Source organism: Chaetura pelagica, unplaced genomic scaffold (genome assembly GCF_000747805.2).
Source record: "Chaetura pelagica isolate M959 unplaced genomic scaffold, ChaPel_1.0 scaffold328, whole genome shotgun sequence".
In the NCBI taxonomy this organism is placed as follows: Eukaryota; Metazoa; Chordata; class Aves; order Apodiformes; family Apodidae; genus Chaetura; species Chaetura pelagica.
Genome location: NW_009954216.1, coordinates 1,169,660 through 1,185,687, shown reverse-complemented (window position 1 = coordinate 1,185,687; position 16,028 = coordinate 1,169,660). Strand labels below are relative to the sequence as shown.

At 44.6% G+C, this 16,028-nt stretch overlaps 1 protein-coding gene across 1 annotated transcript in view; it reads right to left on the bottom strand.

Annotated features, from left to right (window-relative positions):
• The window catches only part of ITPR1 (inositol 1,4,5-trisphosphate receptor, type 1), a 173,056-nt gene that overhangs the window by 98,812 nt on the left and 58,216 nt on the right, over positions 1-16,028 (bottom strand). Inside the window, exons 24-35 of the mRNA XM_010003374.1 lie at positions 14,607-14,665; positions 13,274-13,435; positions 12,813-12,983; positions 11,825-11,890; positions 10,934-11,071; positions 9,273-9,398; positions 8,696-8,896; positions 6,934-7,185; positions 6,279-6,404; positions 5,418-5,546; positions 958-1,078; positions 154-338 (exon numbers count right to left, since the gene is read on the bottom strand). Coding sequence (XP_010001676.1) covers positions 154-338; positions 958-1,078; positions 5,418-5,546; positions 6,279-6,404; positions 6,934-7,185; positions 8,696-8,896; positions 9,273-9,398; positions 10,934-11,071; positions 11,825-11,890; positions 12,813-12,983; positions 13,274-13,435; positions 14,607-14,665 — 1,736 coding nt within the window. The remainder of the gene's footprint in view (positions 1-153; positions 339-957; positions 1,079-5,417; positions 5,547-6,278; positions 6,405-6,933; positions 7,186-8,695; positions 8,897-9,272; positions 9,399-10,933; positions 11,072-11,824; positions 11,891-12,812; positions 12,984-13,273; positions 13,436-14,606; positions 14,666-16,028) is intronic.

Genomic DNA, 16,028 nt, shown 5'->3' with positions numbered 1-16,028 from the left:
CGACTTCACTACAGTATTAGTATATTCCACACCAACTAATTTGATTACCAAGGAGTTAATTTCCCGAATGTCTTTGTGCTTAGTACACTCCTCCTTTTGTGTGGGCATGCAAGTGAGTGCTTATCAGAGGTGGAAGGGGTGCTGTGCTGTCACCTGCAGTCTTTCAATGATGTTCCGATAGTCCCTGGAGGCGGCGAGCACGGAGTCTCTGCGGGCAGCATTCCTGGCTGTCATTCGCCAGTTCATGGCAGTCTTCTGCACAATGTTGTGGGATTTCAGGAACAGATTGTTGACTTGGCTGTCCAAGTCTACAGGAATTGCAATCGCACGGCTTTTTGCTGCAACAAGCAGAAGTTGGTGAGAACTGACTCCTTCAGCCCGCGTGTTACAGCTCGTGCAAGAACAAGGCAACCTCTGCTTGCAGCTCCTTCTGCAATCTCCTTGTGTGCACTTTAAGCAATGCCATGTCCCTGTGTAATGGGTCAGATCTGTGTTTAAAGGCTTTTTTATCTCAGAGCTGTTCATTGCCTTTCAAGTGTGGGAGTAGGAATCTGTCCTTACACACCCTCCCAACATCTGCTAGCACACATGTAGACCTACCCAGCAGAATTTGGCCTCAGTATCCAGTAGGAATTACCCTCCTTGCTAGTAAAAGTGCAGCAAATTACTGGGAGGAGTGGCACAAAACTATTTCCCTGCTGCAGATCAACAGGAGTGCAGAGAGTTTTGAGGATAAACGGAGAAAGCACTTCAGGTTACAGTGACAACACCTATTGCTCAACCATGACAATATATCAACATAACTCTGGCCTTGTTCTATGCCCTGACTCTGAGTTCCCTGCAAGCAGCACCCACGGGGAGCAAACTGCACTTTATTTTTGGAAGGATGACATGTCAGCAGCAAATATTGGATGACCATGTTTGCAGCAGTTAGTTCTGATTACACCCACTTCTTACCTACATCTGAGAGGACCCGAATGCAGCTTTCCACAGATGCCTTTTGGCTGGGCATCAGCCAGTTGCAGTGGTACACTCTGAACACGCCCTGCAGCAACTGCACAAACACAGGCTGACGAGTCTAGAACACAAGGGTAAAGAAAAACCAAACTCATCACACCATGCTGAGATGTATCAGCATCATCTCGAGGTAACACTGGTTACCAGCTTGAGCCACGACTGCACACCAGTCATTTCTAACTGGTCTGCATCCATGTGTCAGGCAACTTAGCATTGTAGACAGCGTATCTACCACAGAATCAGCAACTGAATGGGAAGGGTGGGAACCAAGGCTGGAAGGGAAATATTAAATGGGCAGCTTCTAAAGCATAAAGCCTCAAGTAATTGAAGCCTGACTAAGCAAAGGAAATAAGCAGTCATCTTCATCTGCTTACTCAGAGTTATCAGCAAACCTGGCATACAGGTATTCTTTTAGTGTTGACCAGGAGCTGACTCAATAGCCCACAGGTAAATGGGACTGTGCTCCTGGCTAAATGGCAGCAGAGCTCCAGAGCTGAAACCTCACCATTTCAGGTATGATTAGCTACTTTCTAATTTACCAAAGAAACCAGCTGTGTGTTTGTTTCTTCGAACACAGGTACTAGTTAGTGGTGAACACTACAGCTGCTACAGAGTGGGTTTTAGCCCCATATTTCACAAAATTATCTTCCACTACAGATGAGCTCTGCTCTTTCATCTTTGCAACAGCCCAAAAATATTAACAAAAAATCCGTGCTTGGTTTGTTGTGCCTTTTTTTTTTTTTACAGTAATTACAACAATTAGTTTATTTTACCTGTAGAGAAAAGAGTATTTTAAGTATTTCAAAGGAACCAACATTGAGAGGAAACGCCCCGTGTCCCTGTGCCTACTGGCCAGGTAATGTTTCTATCAGCTAAAGGAACTACACCACAGTGCAAAGCCCACAAGATTTACAACTACTGAAAAAATACCTCTTTTATTCTGGTCAAGATTAATGCCTGTTTGTAAGAAAAAAGTGGAGTTAGATGAAAAAGCCAGACATATTAGGTAATTATATCTATTAGATCAATTAATCAAATAACATCATTATTAAATATACAAAAGGAGAATCAAAATTCAAGAAACAAAAATTATTAAGAGGTAAATAGCTATTATCCTTTCTAGAAATAAGCCAAACACCAAAAGCATGGCAGACTGTAGTCCAAGGGCACTGAAAATACCTGCACTTTTGGATTTATGCCACCCACGTATTCCTTTCAGTTCAAGTTTAAAGACTTTTCAGTCTTAAAAAGCTTCAAAGACATTTCATTTGCTTAAACAAGGTCAATAAATCAAATAAGAAATTTATTCATGATCCACATGCCTCCAACTCCAACTGTGAAGGAAAGCCTTGGGCAGCAGCACCCTTAGGATGCAAATGGGCTAAAACAGTACTTGTTTAAGACGAAAGATTTTGGACAGCTGTTCTTTGAAAAGACATATTTATGTTCTCCTAATTTTATGTTATTTGAACTGCATGACAGACATACAAGATGTTCCTTGAACAAGCAAGGCTGGTCCTGACTCAAAGGAGGAACAATTGAAGTGGAACAAGCCATAACATGAAAGAGCATGAGACAGGAGGAGGCTCGCATGGGAAGAAACGAGATGACAACGTGCAGCAGAAAGGACAGGGAGTGACCAAACTCAAAGGCAACAGGAAGGAGAGTGGGAATGGACCCTTGCCTTGGGACACAGCAGCACCAGGTCAGGCAGCAGCAGCTGCAGAACACCCTGCAGCATCTCAGGTTGGAAGGAAAATCCCACCAGGAGCAGTGATGTACACAGCCAGGTGGTCCAACAGGCTGTGCTCCTCAGATGGGAGCATTCCCAGTTATGGGCAAGAGTCCTGACAGGCAGCAAAAGGGAAAGGAACTGAGCTTGACCTTGGAGATGTAGAGGAAAGATGAACCTAGGATAGGACAGAACTATCAACTGTGATGGTAAACGAGAGGTGAAATAAATTATTTCATCCTCTGAACAGAGGGAAAGATTAAGAAACTAAAGAAAATCTGCTGACAAAATCAACAGATCACTAAAATGTGATGGACAGGAAGTGTATTCAAATACTGTAGACAGAGATGACAATCAAAGCATGACAGGGAGAAGAGAAGGGCAGAGCCCCAGGGTAACAAGGCTGATTTGATCACAATTTCTCATTGTATTTTGATGAAGTTTTGACAAACTAGAAGGGAGGCTGATACCACAACAACAGCTGACATTCTGAAGTCACATGAGGAGCCACTGCTGGACCGCTCAGACTTGCATGGGTCAGGACAGAACCCTACTAAGACTGCTGAGCCCATGCACAGCCCCTGAAGCTCCCTCTCATGGGCAATGTCCACAGCTTGGAGCCAAGCTCCAGTGCAGCTCTGCTGCTTCCTGTGTGATTGTCTCCCTGGCTGGGTGAGGAGGCTGCCTGAGGCCACGGGAAGCAGGGCTGTGCTGGGTGCTCAGCAGCTGGCAGATCAGGCTGGCCCCTGGTCATCCAGACACAGGTCAAATACTTGTCCTGACTCAAGGTGGGCAGACTGCAAGCATCAGGGATACGGGTAGTCAGGGAAAAGCAGGAACACCACAGCTCATATGGAACAGGAGGGAGTCTCTACCTGCTGCAGAGTCATGCAGCAGTGTTCCACACAGCCCTGGAGCCCTGCCCTCACCCAGGCAGCACACCACAATTAGCATGCTTAGCATAAATTCTTTGATGAGGGACTGAAGCAACAACTTGCCAGATGCCCTTCATGGCCACTTTTGGGAACCAGGTGCCTCCTCACCTGCTGCCAGTTGCACTCAATTACAAACCTGGAGTTTGCCCTGTGAACAACTGCCTTTGGCATGCTGAGGTTGCATCAAGTTTCAACAACTACCAACTTCTGACAGGCCTGCCAGGCACCTGACCACTCCACCCACACTCCTCCCAGCAGGTTATTTATGAATACATCAATGATGTTATCTTTGTGCTGAAATACAAATATTAGGGCAGTGTCCTGACACTGCTGTTCTGCAGTGGGAATCTCTACCTTCTGTCACTTCACAAGTGTTCCAAGCTTCTCCTCCACTTAGTGAAACACAGCTGAGGGAAACACTAGAGTTTAAAATTTTTTGTTTTTAAAGGAAATTAGAATCTTCCTATAAAAACATGCTTTCTTTAAGCTATCACCTCTGCACCCTCTGTAATGCAACACCTTCTCCTCCTGTCTGGAAAGCCTGCCACCAAAGCTTTATCTTCCTTCTTCATGGCACTCTGAAGTACATCCTTGCTGCCATGCTCCTGCTTTACCACTGTTCAAGAGCTGGCAAGGCAAGCTATTGCTGAGTAAAACTGTCTGTTTGGTTTCCTACACCTGCCCACATCATCTTACTCAACTATACTCTGATGTAAGGCTGCAAAGAGACAACTAGAGCCCTTAGATGCAACTGCAGTACAACATATATTAAAAACATTTCCTTCATTTCTCCACTTGCAGTGTGATTTTCTCACCTGGAACCTGATAAAGATATGTAGAAACTCTCTCCAAAAGACATGTGTCATCAACATGAGCCAACAGTGTGTGCTGGAGCCCAGGGAGCCAACTGCATCCTGGGCTGCATCAAAAGAAGTGTGGCCAGCACACCTAGGGAGGGGATTCTGCCCCTCTGCTCTGCTCTGGTGAGACCCCACCTGGAGTACTGTGTACAGCTCTGGGGCCCTCAGCACAAGAAAGATATAGACCTGTTGGAGAGGGTCCAGAGAGGGGTCACCAAAATGACCCAAGGACTGGAGCACCTTTGCTATGAAGACAGGCTGAGAGAGTTGGGGCTGTTCAGCCTGGAGAAGAGTAGGCTTGGGGGAGACCTTAGAGCACCTTCCAGTGCTTGAAAGGGGCCTACATGAAAGCTATGGAGGGCCTTTTCATCAGAGAAGATATTGATAGGACAAGGGGTAAACTGAGAGAGGGGAGATTTAGGTTAGATATTAGGAAGAAATTCTTCACTCTAAGGGTGGTGAGGAACTGGAATGGGTTGCCCAGGGAGGTTGTTGATGCCCCATCCCTGGAGATTTTTAAGGCCAGGTTGGATGAGGTTTTGTGCAACCTGGTCTAGTGGTTCCCTGCTCATGGCAGGGGGTTGGAACTTGATGATCTTTAAGGTCCCTTCCAACCTTAATGATTCTATGACTCTATGATCTTGGTAGTAGTACAGAGCTGAATCTACTAATTAAGTAATGTGACACTTGAGCCCCTCTATAAAAACATTTGTACTGTGATAAATCTTCCCACTTCTACATCAAAAGAAAATCCTGGTCGCTAAAGAATACATATCTGCTCCCCCATGACAAACTGGTAAATGGAACCAAAGTGGAATGAACATAACTGCTTTTGCAGCACATTTTTACTTTTCTGTCTCTACATTTCCCTACCTGCAGAGTAGTGCTCTGATCAGAGAATGGGGAACTGAAGAAAGTGGTGACTATGCTCATCACAATTTCTGTAACGTACTTCTCCAATATGGAGTCCGCGTGCTTTCTGTCGCTGGTGTTGTTACAAGCCTGCAAGACAATTCAATTCTTAGGTCAGGAGAAGCTCAACCAAGGCAGACTAATAAGTGTAACAGACTGGAATTCTTCATTTTGCACTACTCTAGTCACAGCAATTCCCTGCCACAATGGTATTTATGACACTTGGATCTCTGGATTTCCAGCACACACAAAAGCAGAAGCCCAACGCTGTTCCTGTTTTCATGCGTTGGCATTTAGTGTGTTTAGGAGGAAGGAGAAAAAACAGGGTGCCTTAGAGGAAAGTAGTTGGGTAGGGAGGACTTAGGTGTAATGCTTTCGTATGGGGAAATACTTGGAATCCCAGGCAAAAAGCCATATGGCCCAACAAATGCCAAGCTTGGAAAAAATTTGTCCTGACCTGCCAAAAATCATTGCCTATTGCTGGGGAAGGAGCTCACTATCCTGGCCAGAATAAGGAAGCCAGGTGGCAGAACAGAAAAAGGCATTAGACAAAAGAGCAGGGTGTGGGGCTTTTCTGAGGTTTGGTGGTGGGTTTTGGTTTGTGGTTTAGTTTTTTTCTTTTGAAAAGGAAAATATTAATGTGTTCCATGGAATATGACTAATGAAACCCACAGGCATAAGGAAAAGAAGGCACATATAAATCTGAAGGAACACAGTATTTTGGGTACTTATTGCCTCAATGCACTGTTATTCTTACTGCTCTACACTAAATAGGTTCATTTAAGCTTTTTAAATTCTGTTCCTAGATGCAGAAATCATTACCCGACAGATGTCAACCAGGAAGTTCTCAAATAGCTTCCACATATGATTACTGGTGTAAATCTCTTTCATTTCTACTTCTGTGTCCACATAGCAATGATTCAAGAAGTTGATGTATGCAATTTTGACCTACAAAGAGAGGGAAAAAATTACCATTAAAAACTAAAAACCTGAATGGCATTATGAATGAATGTAATGTCACACTGAAACTGCTATATAAATAATATGTAATTCTACCTCTTCCTTTTATTTAAGCACTAGTGAAATTTCATGCCATGAGTAGCAAGACACCATCCAATAAAAACCACCAAGATCACAGTAGACAAAATGTCAGCTTAATAATCATTTCCAGTTTTGCAGAAGCATCTGTTCAAGGCTAGCAGCATACTCTATAAACCTCTCTGCCTCAAGAACCCTACAGAACATGCACATACAGCATGCCCATTTTAAGGGCAAGAAAACAAGTATAAAAGGATTTAACTATTCAGGTTCACTGGTGTTGCTGATAGCAGAACTAGGGAAGGAATCCAGTTTCCCAGCTCACTGTTCACCTGTGCCAACACCTGTCCCAGAGCAGACTCACTGTGATCAAATCCCCTTCACCCAAAGCCAGCACATTTCAAACACATACAGGCCAGTGTCTTCCAAGAGCCCTCACCTCAGGTATGCAATCCTCGTGGGTTACTACCCTAACTATGTCATCCAAAGGAAGAAGGGAGTTGCATTTTATTTCTGTATAGACATTTTTGCCTTCTGTGCAGACAGCGAGCAGCTCTACTAAGTGGATGTGGTACATCAGGGGGCTGTTCTCATCCATCCGATCCCTCTCCGACCTCATCATTTGCACCAAGGTCTGGAAGGAGGCTCTGTCATTGTAGAACACTAGGACATCTTCTCCTGCATTCACCAGCTACGAGGAAGGAAAAGATTCCATTAGCAGATCAAAGCCCCTGCACTTCCTACAGCATCCTCCCCTCATCTGTGGGTTGTTACGGTTAAAACCCCAATTAGCTTCTCTTTAGACACTTGAAAGGAGTGAGGCCCACCAAGTCAGCTGGGCATTCCTCTGGTGCTCCCTTCCTGGGACACAGGGCCCAAGTATGACATTTTCCTTTCAAGAATTTACCACTTCTGAACTGCTGAAGAACTTCAAAGCCAGTCCAACTGACTGCTTAGACAGAAGTTGTGCCAAGAAGCTTGTGACTTTCCATTGTGCCTTTTCACTTCACGTCCATTGCCTCAGCTGACTGTGTCACACCCCTGGCTGCAGACACTGCTGCTCAGAGCAGCGCCCCGGGGCCGGCCGGATGGCAGGGCTGCAGGCCTCAGTCATTCCACCCTTCTGAGCAAACACCATCAATTTTCCAAGGCTACCGAGTGACACGTTAAGTCACACACTGAAGATTTCTACCAGCTTCACAGCTGAGACCTGGATGACCACATTTCCAGAGCAGTTCAGACCTCCTGTGACTCCACGAAGGGAGAGAGATTGAGCAAAGTGATACCTGCTGCAGGCTGGGCACTTCTGAGCACGCAGCTGGAGGGATTCTGGGCTGCCCTCCCACAGGGCTGCTGGCAAACAGGTAGATAAAACGCAGAAGGCAAGCCCTAAGGCAACCCCCTTTTCTCAGCAGCTGCTAAGCCTGTGCCAGCCCACTGCTGAGCGCCTTGCAAACTCGACTCCGTGTGGAGAAGCCCACAATACCATTTTTGAGGTGAACGACAAAACATGGAAGGCCCTTGATCAGTTTAATAAAACTGAGACACAAAAGCCAGAGCTTGACAAATCTGATCCTCGGGCTCCCCCTGCTGAGGAGGCCAATAAAAACTCCCATCAGGCTTGCAGATTGGCTGCCAAACAGATCAAGTGCAATGCACAACTTAGAGGGATTCATTCACCCTGCTCTTATCTCTCCCCTCTATCCTGACACCCCAATTTCCCACTTACCTACACACCTGAAATCCTGAAGGCCCTCAGACTTTTCCCCTTTCAACACTGTAACAGCTGAGTAGATAGGTCATGGTGAGAGAAGAAATTCAGATCAAAATACTCCCATGGTAAAATTTTCCTTCTGCATAAGTGATCCTGAAATTAAACTATCTCTCTTCTAGACAGTTTTGCTAGAGAAAGGCACCCTTGCTTCATAAGCCCACCTACGTGCTGCTGTGTAGAAGCCTGGAAAGCAACTTTTAAGTATCATTAATAACTGACCACTTGTTACACCCCTGGGGAAAGGGCTCAGAAACCTTCTGGTCACAAAACAGGCTGTGCCTCCTGGGAGTTGCATGCTCTTTTTGCACAGTGAGAGCTAACTGTCAGCTTCTTGGCAGTCCCAGAAGCGAGAGGATCAATTTGTCATTTTCACCAAATGGTATGTGAAAACTTCTGTTCAGACCTTGCAAATCTCTGCAGCTCTCACCTCAGCCATTACCATATCTTGGCATTTCTTAATGAATTTTCCTTCCGCCTTGACAATCGTCTGCAGGAACTTGATGTACTGAACGTTCCTGCCGTGTGTTTCGATACAGTGGACAAAGTGTTGAACAACCCGCTCGTTAATCTCGCTGCAAAGCTGGAAGTTGTTCATGAAAATGTGCTGCATTGTTACTGCTTCCAGAATCTGATGGAGGGGATGAAAGAAAGAAAGAAATTAGAAAATAAACAAAGCACCAAAGCCACGCAGAGGTCAGGATAAAGTCAACACTCCTGCGGGGTGCAGGACTGAAAAGAACCTTCCTGGGGACCTAATCTTTCAACACAACTGATCGTATCTAAGCCTCTTTTTCAGTCCACTTCAGCCTCTTGAACTTTCTACACTTAAATGAACCTAAACAAACAGATCTCGCCAACTTTTGATGTTTTAGAATGAAAACAAAATGTGACCCCTTCAACCACTCTTGCATCAGAACAGGCCCAGAGGCGATCACCAAGGACAATCCATTTTCTCCTCTTAATAAAACAAAATAAAATAAATCATGGCATGAGGTTACTCTTACCCCTGGGTTAAGGAACAGGTTTATGTGCTTGTGCAGCAATGCCTGGTTCTGTTGATTCCCAGCACAGAAGTTCTGTAAAAACTCGTGTGCAAGCTTCATTATCTCCTGCATCCTCGTGTCTTCGGCCTGTGATTGCATGACAAAGCAGATGGGGTTAAGGAGAATCTGAAGGTTCACCTTCAGGTGAGTGCTGGATGAGCTGCAGCTCCAGCTCTGCAAGGAAACTGTCACGTCTCTCTCACCCTCCAAAGAAAAACAAACCTCCACCCAGTTCACAGACATGAGGGATGAGTTTGGCTTGCTTCACAGTTTTAAAGATCATCAAAAATAAAGGCCATAATAGAAATTACAGTAGTTTATTCTCTAAAATTACACACTACATGGCCAAGCCTGCCAACAACGTGCTTTACTCACTTTTACACTTCTGAACATATCAGTACAGTGGCCAAACCACACATCATCACCTTGGGGCTATGCAGGAAAATTGCCACGTTCCTCTGAAATGCATTTCAGCAGTGACAGAGAGGTAGTTGATGGCAAAGGGCAGACGGAAAGTTAGCATTGCAACAGTGAAGCCCAATTTATATTTACTGGAATCTGCACACTCCTTGCATGCTTCCAAGTACAGTCCAGGAATCAGTGCCTTTCCTCTGACATAAGTGTGGATTCCCAGTCCACTGATGGTATAAAAAGCAGTTTGGAAAATTACTTACTGCTTTTGTTTTTAAGGAGTTTCATATATTTCAAACTGTGAAACACCTTCCATGCAGCTTGTCCAATGTGTTCACATTGTATGGGACAGAAAGGTGACAAGAGGTGTTGGAGGTTGTTTTTGGCACTATTTTTTTTAAGCAAAATATGAAGCAAGATAGCATGATACTCAGTTGAACATTAATCAAAGCTACTGTCTAGAACTACTGGTTCTCAGAAACCTGTAGAGTTTGGAATGGGGGACAGCAGAGTGACAGGGAATGTGAAGAGCTCTGTCACCTATGGTAAGTACCTGTCATCTGTGACTAATGGGCAGCCAACGCATGAACCCAGGTTGTGCTTCATCAGCACAACGTGGTGCTGGGCCAGCTCAGACCCTACAGCAACCCAAAGTGCACTTCACACCACTGACACTGCACTGTCATATGGCCAATTATGAACAGCAGAGCTTGCCTGGAAACCCAGCTGGAAGGTGTTCATTTCTAAGGGGGAGAGTGGGGCTCTACAACTGGGGGGGGATGGTGTCTAAGTACTGGGCTGACCTGCTGATAAAACCCACGGGGGACTAGGCACCCTTGTTTTCCTTAGTGTTCCCAAGGTGACTGTCCCACAGCCAACTCATGGCACCAACAAGGGTCTTGCTCGCACAGATACAGCTTCACTTCAAGGCAGCACACACCTCCCATGAAAAGCTGAGAGCTGAGCCTTGGTCATACACTGAGCTATGATGGACAAACTTCCTCAGGAATCAGTGCATTCTAATTAGTACATTCTAAGACTTCAAACAAGCAAAGCTTATGTAAGCTCCCCATTATTTTTGAAGTGTGGGTATTTCATAGACTACAAGACTACACAAAATAGCCTCTGTGAACCCAACAAAGATTCAGGGGAGATATTAAAAGCCCGTTAATGTGCCATGAAGCCAGGCAACAGCCAGACAGAGACCTAACCTTTTCATAAGGGATCTGCAGTAGCTCCAGCACCACCGCATGAGCTCCCATGTTCCTCAGAAGTCGCTGCTGCTGCTTCCTGCTCTTCCTGACCGAGGCCCCCTCCTGGACACAGAGCTTGCTGAGCCGCAGCAGGATCTGGAGAAGAGACTCACTTCAGAGCTGAAATTCAGGGGTTTATTTCAAAGCATGCCAGGTGGCTCTCAGAGAGCAGCAACAGGGAAGAAAGGATCTGCATGGACCAGAGTAGCTCTAGGGAGCAAAACCAGGTTTTGGGGTCTCAAGATGAGGAGCTAGGGTCTGGTTGCTCCTGCAGCACCAGCAGAGGTGCAAAAGCACCGAGCTAGAAGTGAGAGGCACTAGGGAATGTAGGAGCAGAAAGCAGCCATGGTGCCTGCTGCCCATCAAGCAGCAGCCACAACAGCCCTCACCACCCCTTCAGGAACACAGCAGCCAGCACAGCCTTGTGCCTCTTGGCACAGGCAAGGGAAACAGTTATGGGCCTGGGCACCATTCACAACATGACTTCAAATTAAATCTCAACAGCTTAGTGGGTTTGAGTGCAAGGTACTCAGGACAGGACAAATGAAACAGCTTGTCCACTTGCTTACTGCCTCTGAAGCCTTTAACAATAAAAATATTGTGTTACCACTGAAACAGCAGCAAAATGTCACATTTCTCACTAATCCATTCTTAAGGAAGGAGTACACACGTCCTGCTTATCATACTCCTGGCTTCTCATTCAAGTTGGGATATGTTATTACTCAGCAAATAGTTTCCACAATGGAAGAGTGACTCAGACTTTCCTGGGTGCCTCCCTCTGACTGCAGCTCTCCAGAGCTGTGTTACTCATTTACACTTCCATTTAACTATCAAGGAGCAAAGTTTTACCTCTTTTACTACACGGTAGTTGTAGCTGCTGGTACTTTCAGGCTTTTGGGACTTGCTGTGACCTTCCTGAGGATAAAACCGGACAATTTATTAGTAGCTTACGCTGCTGCCTACATGAAGGCTAAAATGATTGTTCTAGGATAGTTCCTGGTCTCTTCCTGGAAAGGAGTGTCATCCTTCAGTTTTCTGAGCCTCAGAAAAATACATAGAATTATCCTGTCAAGTCACATTGACCTCTATAAACATCAGGTGATTTTAGAGACCGCAACATCCTGTCCTTTTCTTTGCTTGTCACATTGTTTGTAACCAAGTCTTCCCCCAAAAAACTGCTTACTTTCTCTCCCTCTCTACTATTATTAAACTGTCATTGCACAGATATCAGCACCACTCACAAGGAAAGTAACAATCACTTTTATTTATTTCCAACAATAAACGTTCATAACAGTCAAAAGTTCTTGAATTCCCTCACCCAGTCTCTTCTATTTGACTCCAGAGTATTCAGAGGAAAAGGTGTTTAATTAGTTCTAAGGCAGACGTGTGTGCCAAGAAAGTCCCTCATTATCAGGCACAGATAAAGCACCATTCTCTTCTGTTATTTAATCACAGTGCCATGATTCAAAATGCATGAAGAGCTCACAGCTCTGCCTCTGTACGATTTGAGGTACTTTCCACCACACAAGACCCATGCAATTTGGCAGCACTGAACAGACACAGCTCAGGAGCCAGAGCAAACCCAAACCAGCTGCTCTGTTAGAGCCTAAAGATGACACTTCAGTGGCTGCTAACCCCAAGCAGTTTCCACCTGATAGTAATTGGCATCAACTAGCTCAAGTTCTCCTCTTACTCTTGCCCTCATCCAAAAGCAACACAGCCAGCCTCACCAGGCTATGCACTGTGCTAAAAAGGTGGTTTTCTGTAACATTTCTGCAAACAGTTACATTTTCATAAAATATTGACACATGAATTTGTGCAAATACAACCTAATTACCTCTTTTTTCTTGTGTTCATTTTCACCTTGCACTCCATCCATAGTCTCATCAGGACCTTGGCCTTTGTAGACCCAAAGCTCTGATTTTTCCACAATAGACCTCAGCTGGTCCAGATCTTGTTTTATCTGCTTGTAGTTGTCAACATCTTGGCTGGTAACAAGCAGTTGAACCTTAGATGAATGCAATACATTAGTTACACAGATTGATTGGTTCTAGCTGCAACAGATACATTCAGATGAGGAACAGCACTCTTCATACACACTCACAAAATCATAAAATGGTGCAGGTTGGAAGGGACCTTAAAGATCATCAGGTTCCAACCTCCCTGCTATGAGCACGGACACCTCATACTAGACCAGGCTGCAAAAAGCCTCATCCAACCTGGCCTTAAACACCACCAAGGAGAGGGCTTCCACAACCTCCCTAGGCAACCTGTTCCAGCACCTCACTGCCCTCATACCTGCTTAAAAGCTTGAAGGACTTCTTGTCTCTGACTGAAGTGCCGGAAGAGTAGCTGGAGCGCTCCAGACACCAGAGGAGGATAATCGTGCATTGTTAAATGCAACAAAACTCTGAGAAATGTTCTGCCACCATGATCATCCAAATCCAGTGGTGTGTTCTCCTCACTGAAAAGAGAGTGTAGAGTTAACTAGAATGTTAGGCTGAATGTCCCAGAAGGTTCTTACGTCCAGTGCATGGTAGCAGGAAAATTTTTTCTTACTTTTTAAGTAAGGGGGAAATTTATCAAATCAAGTGCTATCTTGAGACACTGAAAGGTTTTTATGTACTAATAGGAAGGCTATTAAAGACTCTCACTAATCATGGTTCATGCTGCTTACACTATCCAACTCACATTTTTCAGGGTCAAACTATGCCAAAATACTTCTCCCTGTGTCAGCTTCACCCTGTTGCTCAAATAATTCTTGCCCATTCCTGGTACTGATCTTTCTCAGTAGTTATGAAATAAAACCCTACCTCTGTAGTCAGGTTGCAATGCTAAGTATGTCAAGCACTTGAAATGCTCCTCTTCCCTCTCTGTCCCCTGTACCTCTTTTCTAAGCATGAAAACTGATGTATTTTTTTTATCAGTACCCTCTGAATCTTTTCCATATCCTGCTTCCAACTGAGTTCACAGGCTTACATTAAAAATTCTGGTTATTAATTCTGTAAGTGAATCTCTCTCTCCCCTTTTGTCTTCCTTTAAGGAATCAGTTATCTTAGGTTTACAGAAAACAACTGCAGCTCTGAGCAGCTTAAGGACAAGCTCAAGTACTTGAAGCCTGTCACTGACTTGCTGTCCTGTGATTTAAGGAAGGATGGAAGCTGCTCTGGAGAGAGGGCAAGTATGGAAGGCACAGCTTGCTTTGTTCTGTCATGCATGTGCAGTTTAATGCAAATTCATTACACAGAAAAAGGATGGCTTGGCTCAATGTGCCTCTAACTCAGGAGAAATCCCAATACTTGCCTACACAAACTTTTCCACTTTAGATTTTTATTACAGCACTCAGCTTAGATGCACTAAGCCTCCACCTTGGCTTTTGCCCACTCCAGTGAAGCCCTCCCATGAAGGTCTTTCTGGCTGAAGGATCTCTGTCCCTTATCTGTGGCCTGTAATCCAAATGGACACTACTTTGAGCTGGATCAAAGGCATTTCAGGAAAATGAAGCTTGGATAACTGTGGCAGCTGTGTCCAATCCTTTCCCAGTTACCAACTAACTTGCAACCCCAATCCCTGAGAGCTGCAGCCTGGGGAGTCCTGAGCTACTTCTCGATTAGCACTAGGGAAGAGATACTTTCCTTCCACCAAAGATCCCCTCAGCTTGTTCTTCAATATGTTCAAAGTCCAGGGCTCCTGGGAAAATAAACAAGGTAAATACGTTATGATGGAGTTGCACCAAAGATCTTTTTGCAGCCTAAAAATATTTTAAACAGCAAGTGGTGATGTAGGTGTAAGTGAGGAGGTCATAACAAGCTGAAAGGAACAGATATTACTGAAGCAACCTGCTAAGATAACATAATACAATAAATTAACCTGTTCTCCACTCACAAATTAAACTGCCTAACAATCTCAGCAACACCCAAGCTTATTCCTCTTCTGCCTACGTTTAGACTGCTCCAACATCATTGCAGGACACTTGGGATCTGGTATTATTCAGAGGGGTATCTACAGGAAACACACCAAGCTTCAGCCTTGAGCCGTTCTTAAGTAAAAAAATCAGCAATAACAGCAAAGCCCCTCTGGCTCAACAGACAAAAAGGTCTTCGCATTTTTCAGTGCAAGGTATTTATTCTAACATGGGCAATGACCAATATACTGCAATTGAAAATAAAAGATGGTAAAACAGACTTTGAGCTCTCAGTATTTCACAAAGATTTGCAGAAGGGAACAGAAAGAGAGCACAGGGATTTTACATCCTTGCCAAAAATGTTTACCCACTTTCTTTCAAAGCTCAGCTCACAGAAAGAGCTCTGACTCTCCCACCAGCCCCGTTCGAAGGCCCTGGGCACCCCGGGGACTGCTGGACAGGCAGCCCAAGAAAAAAGTAAACACATCCTCTTTGAAGTGAGATCAAAAGAAACAGTCTCCTCCCTTTGAAGACTTCACATCTAAACCACATTTTCCTTATCTCTCTCCTTTGCATCTAGAGATACAGTTCCCAAAATGAGGAAGAAAAGCTGTTTGATGCCTAATAAGCTGCACTTTTAAACTTACTATTCCTACACAGTAGAGGACCTGACTGCAGGACACTTCTTTCCTTGGAAAGTGATACAGCAATTAACAACACCCCCTCTAACCACTCCACTGACTAACCTGCTTTCAATTAAGAACATTACTCGACATAAGCTCCTCAACAGCTTATTTTACAGCCTTGTCTAGCAGCACTGAGACACAGACACCTCCAGATGTCTTGCCTTCCTGTAATACCTTTGGAAAAGAGAAATTTGAGTGGATAAAGGCATCAGGCTGGAGGGAAGGGATGGAGGAAATCAGGTAACTCTGGGGACCCTACTCCTTCACTTAGAAACATTAGTAGAAAAGATTTGAGATCGATGACACATCACACATGATACTGCTTATTTCAAGTTTTTTTTTAAAGGATGCATCTCAAGCTCTTGGTCACACTTAACACTGGAAACAAGTAGAAGCAAGTACAAATACATCCTGGGTTTTGTTTGGGGTACATGGAAATGATTCCTACTCCATTATTCCTGCT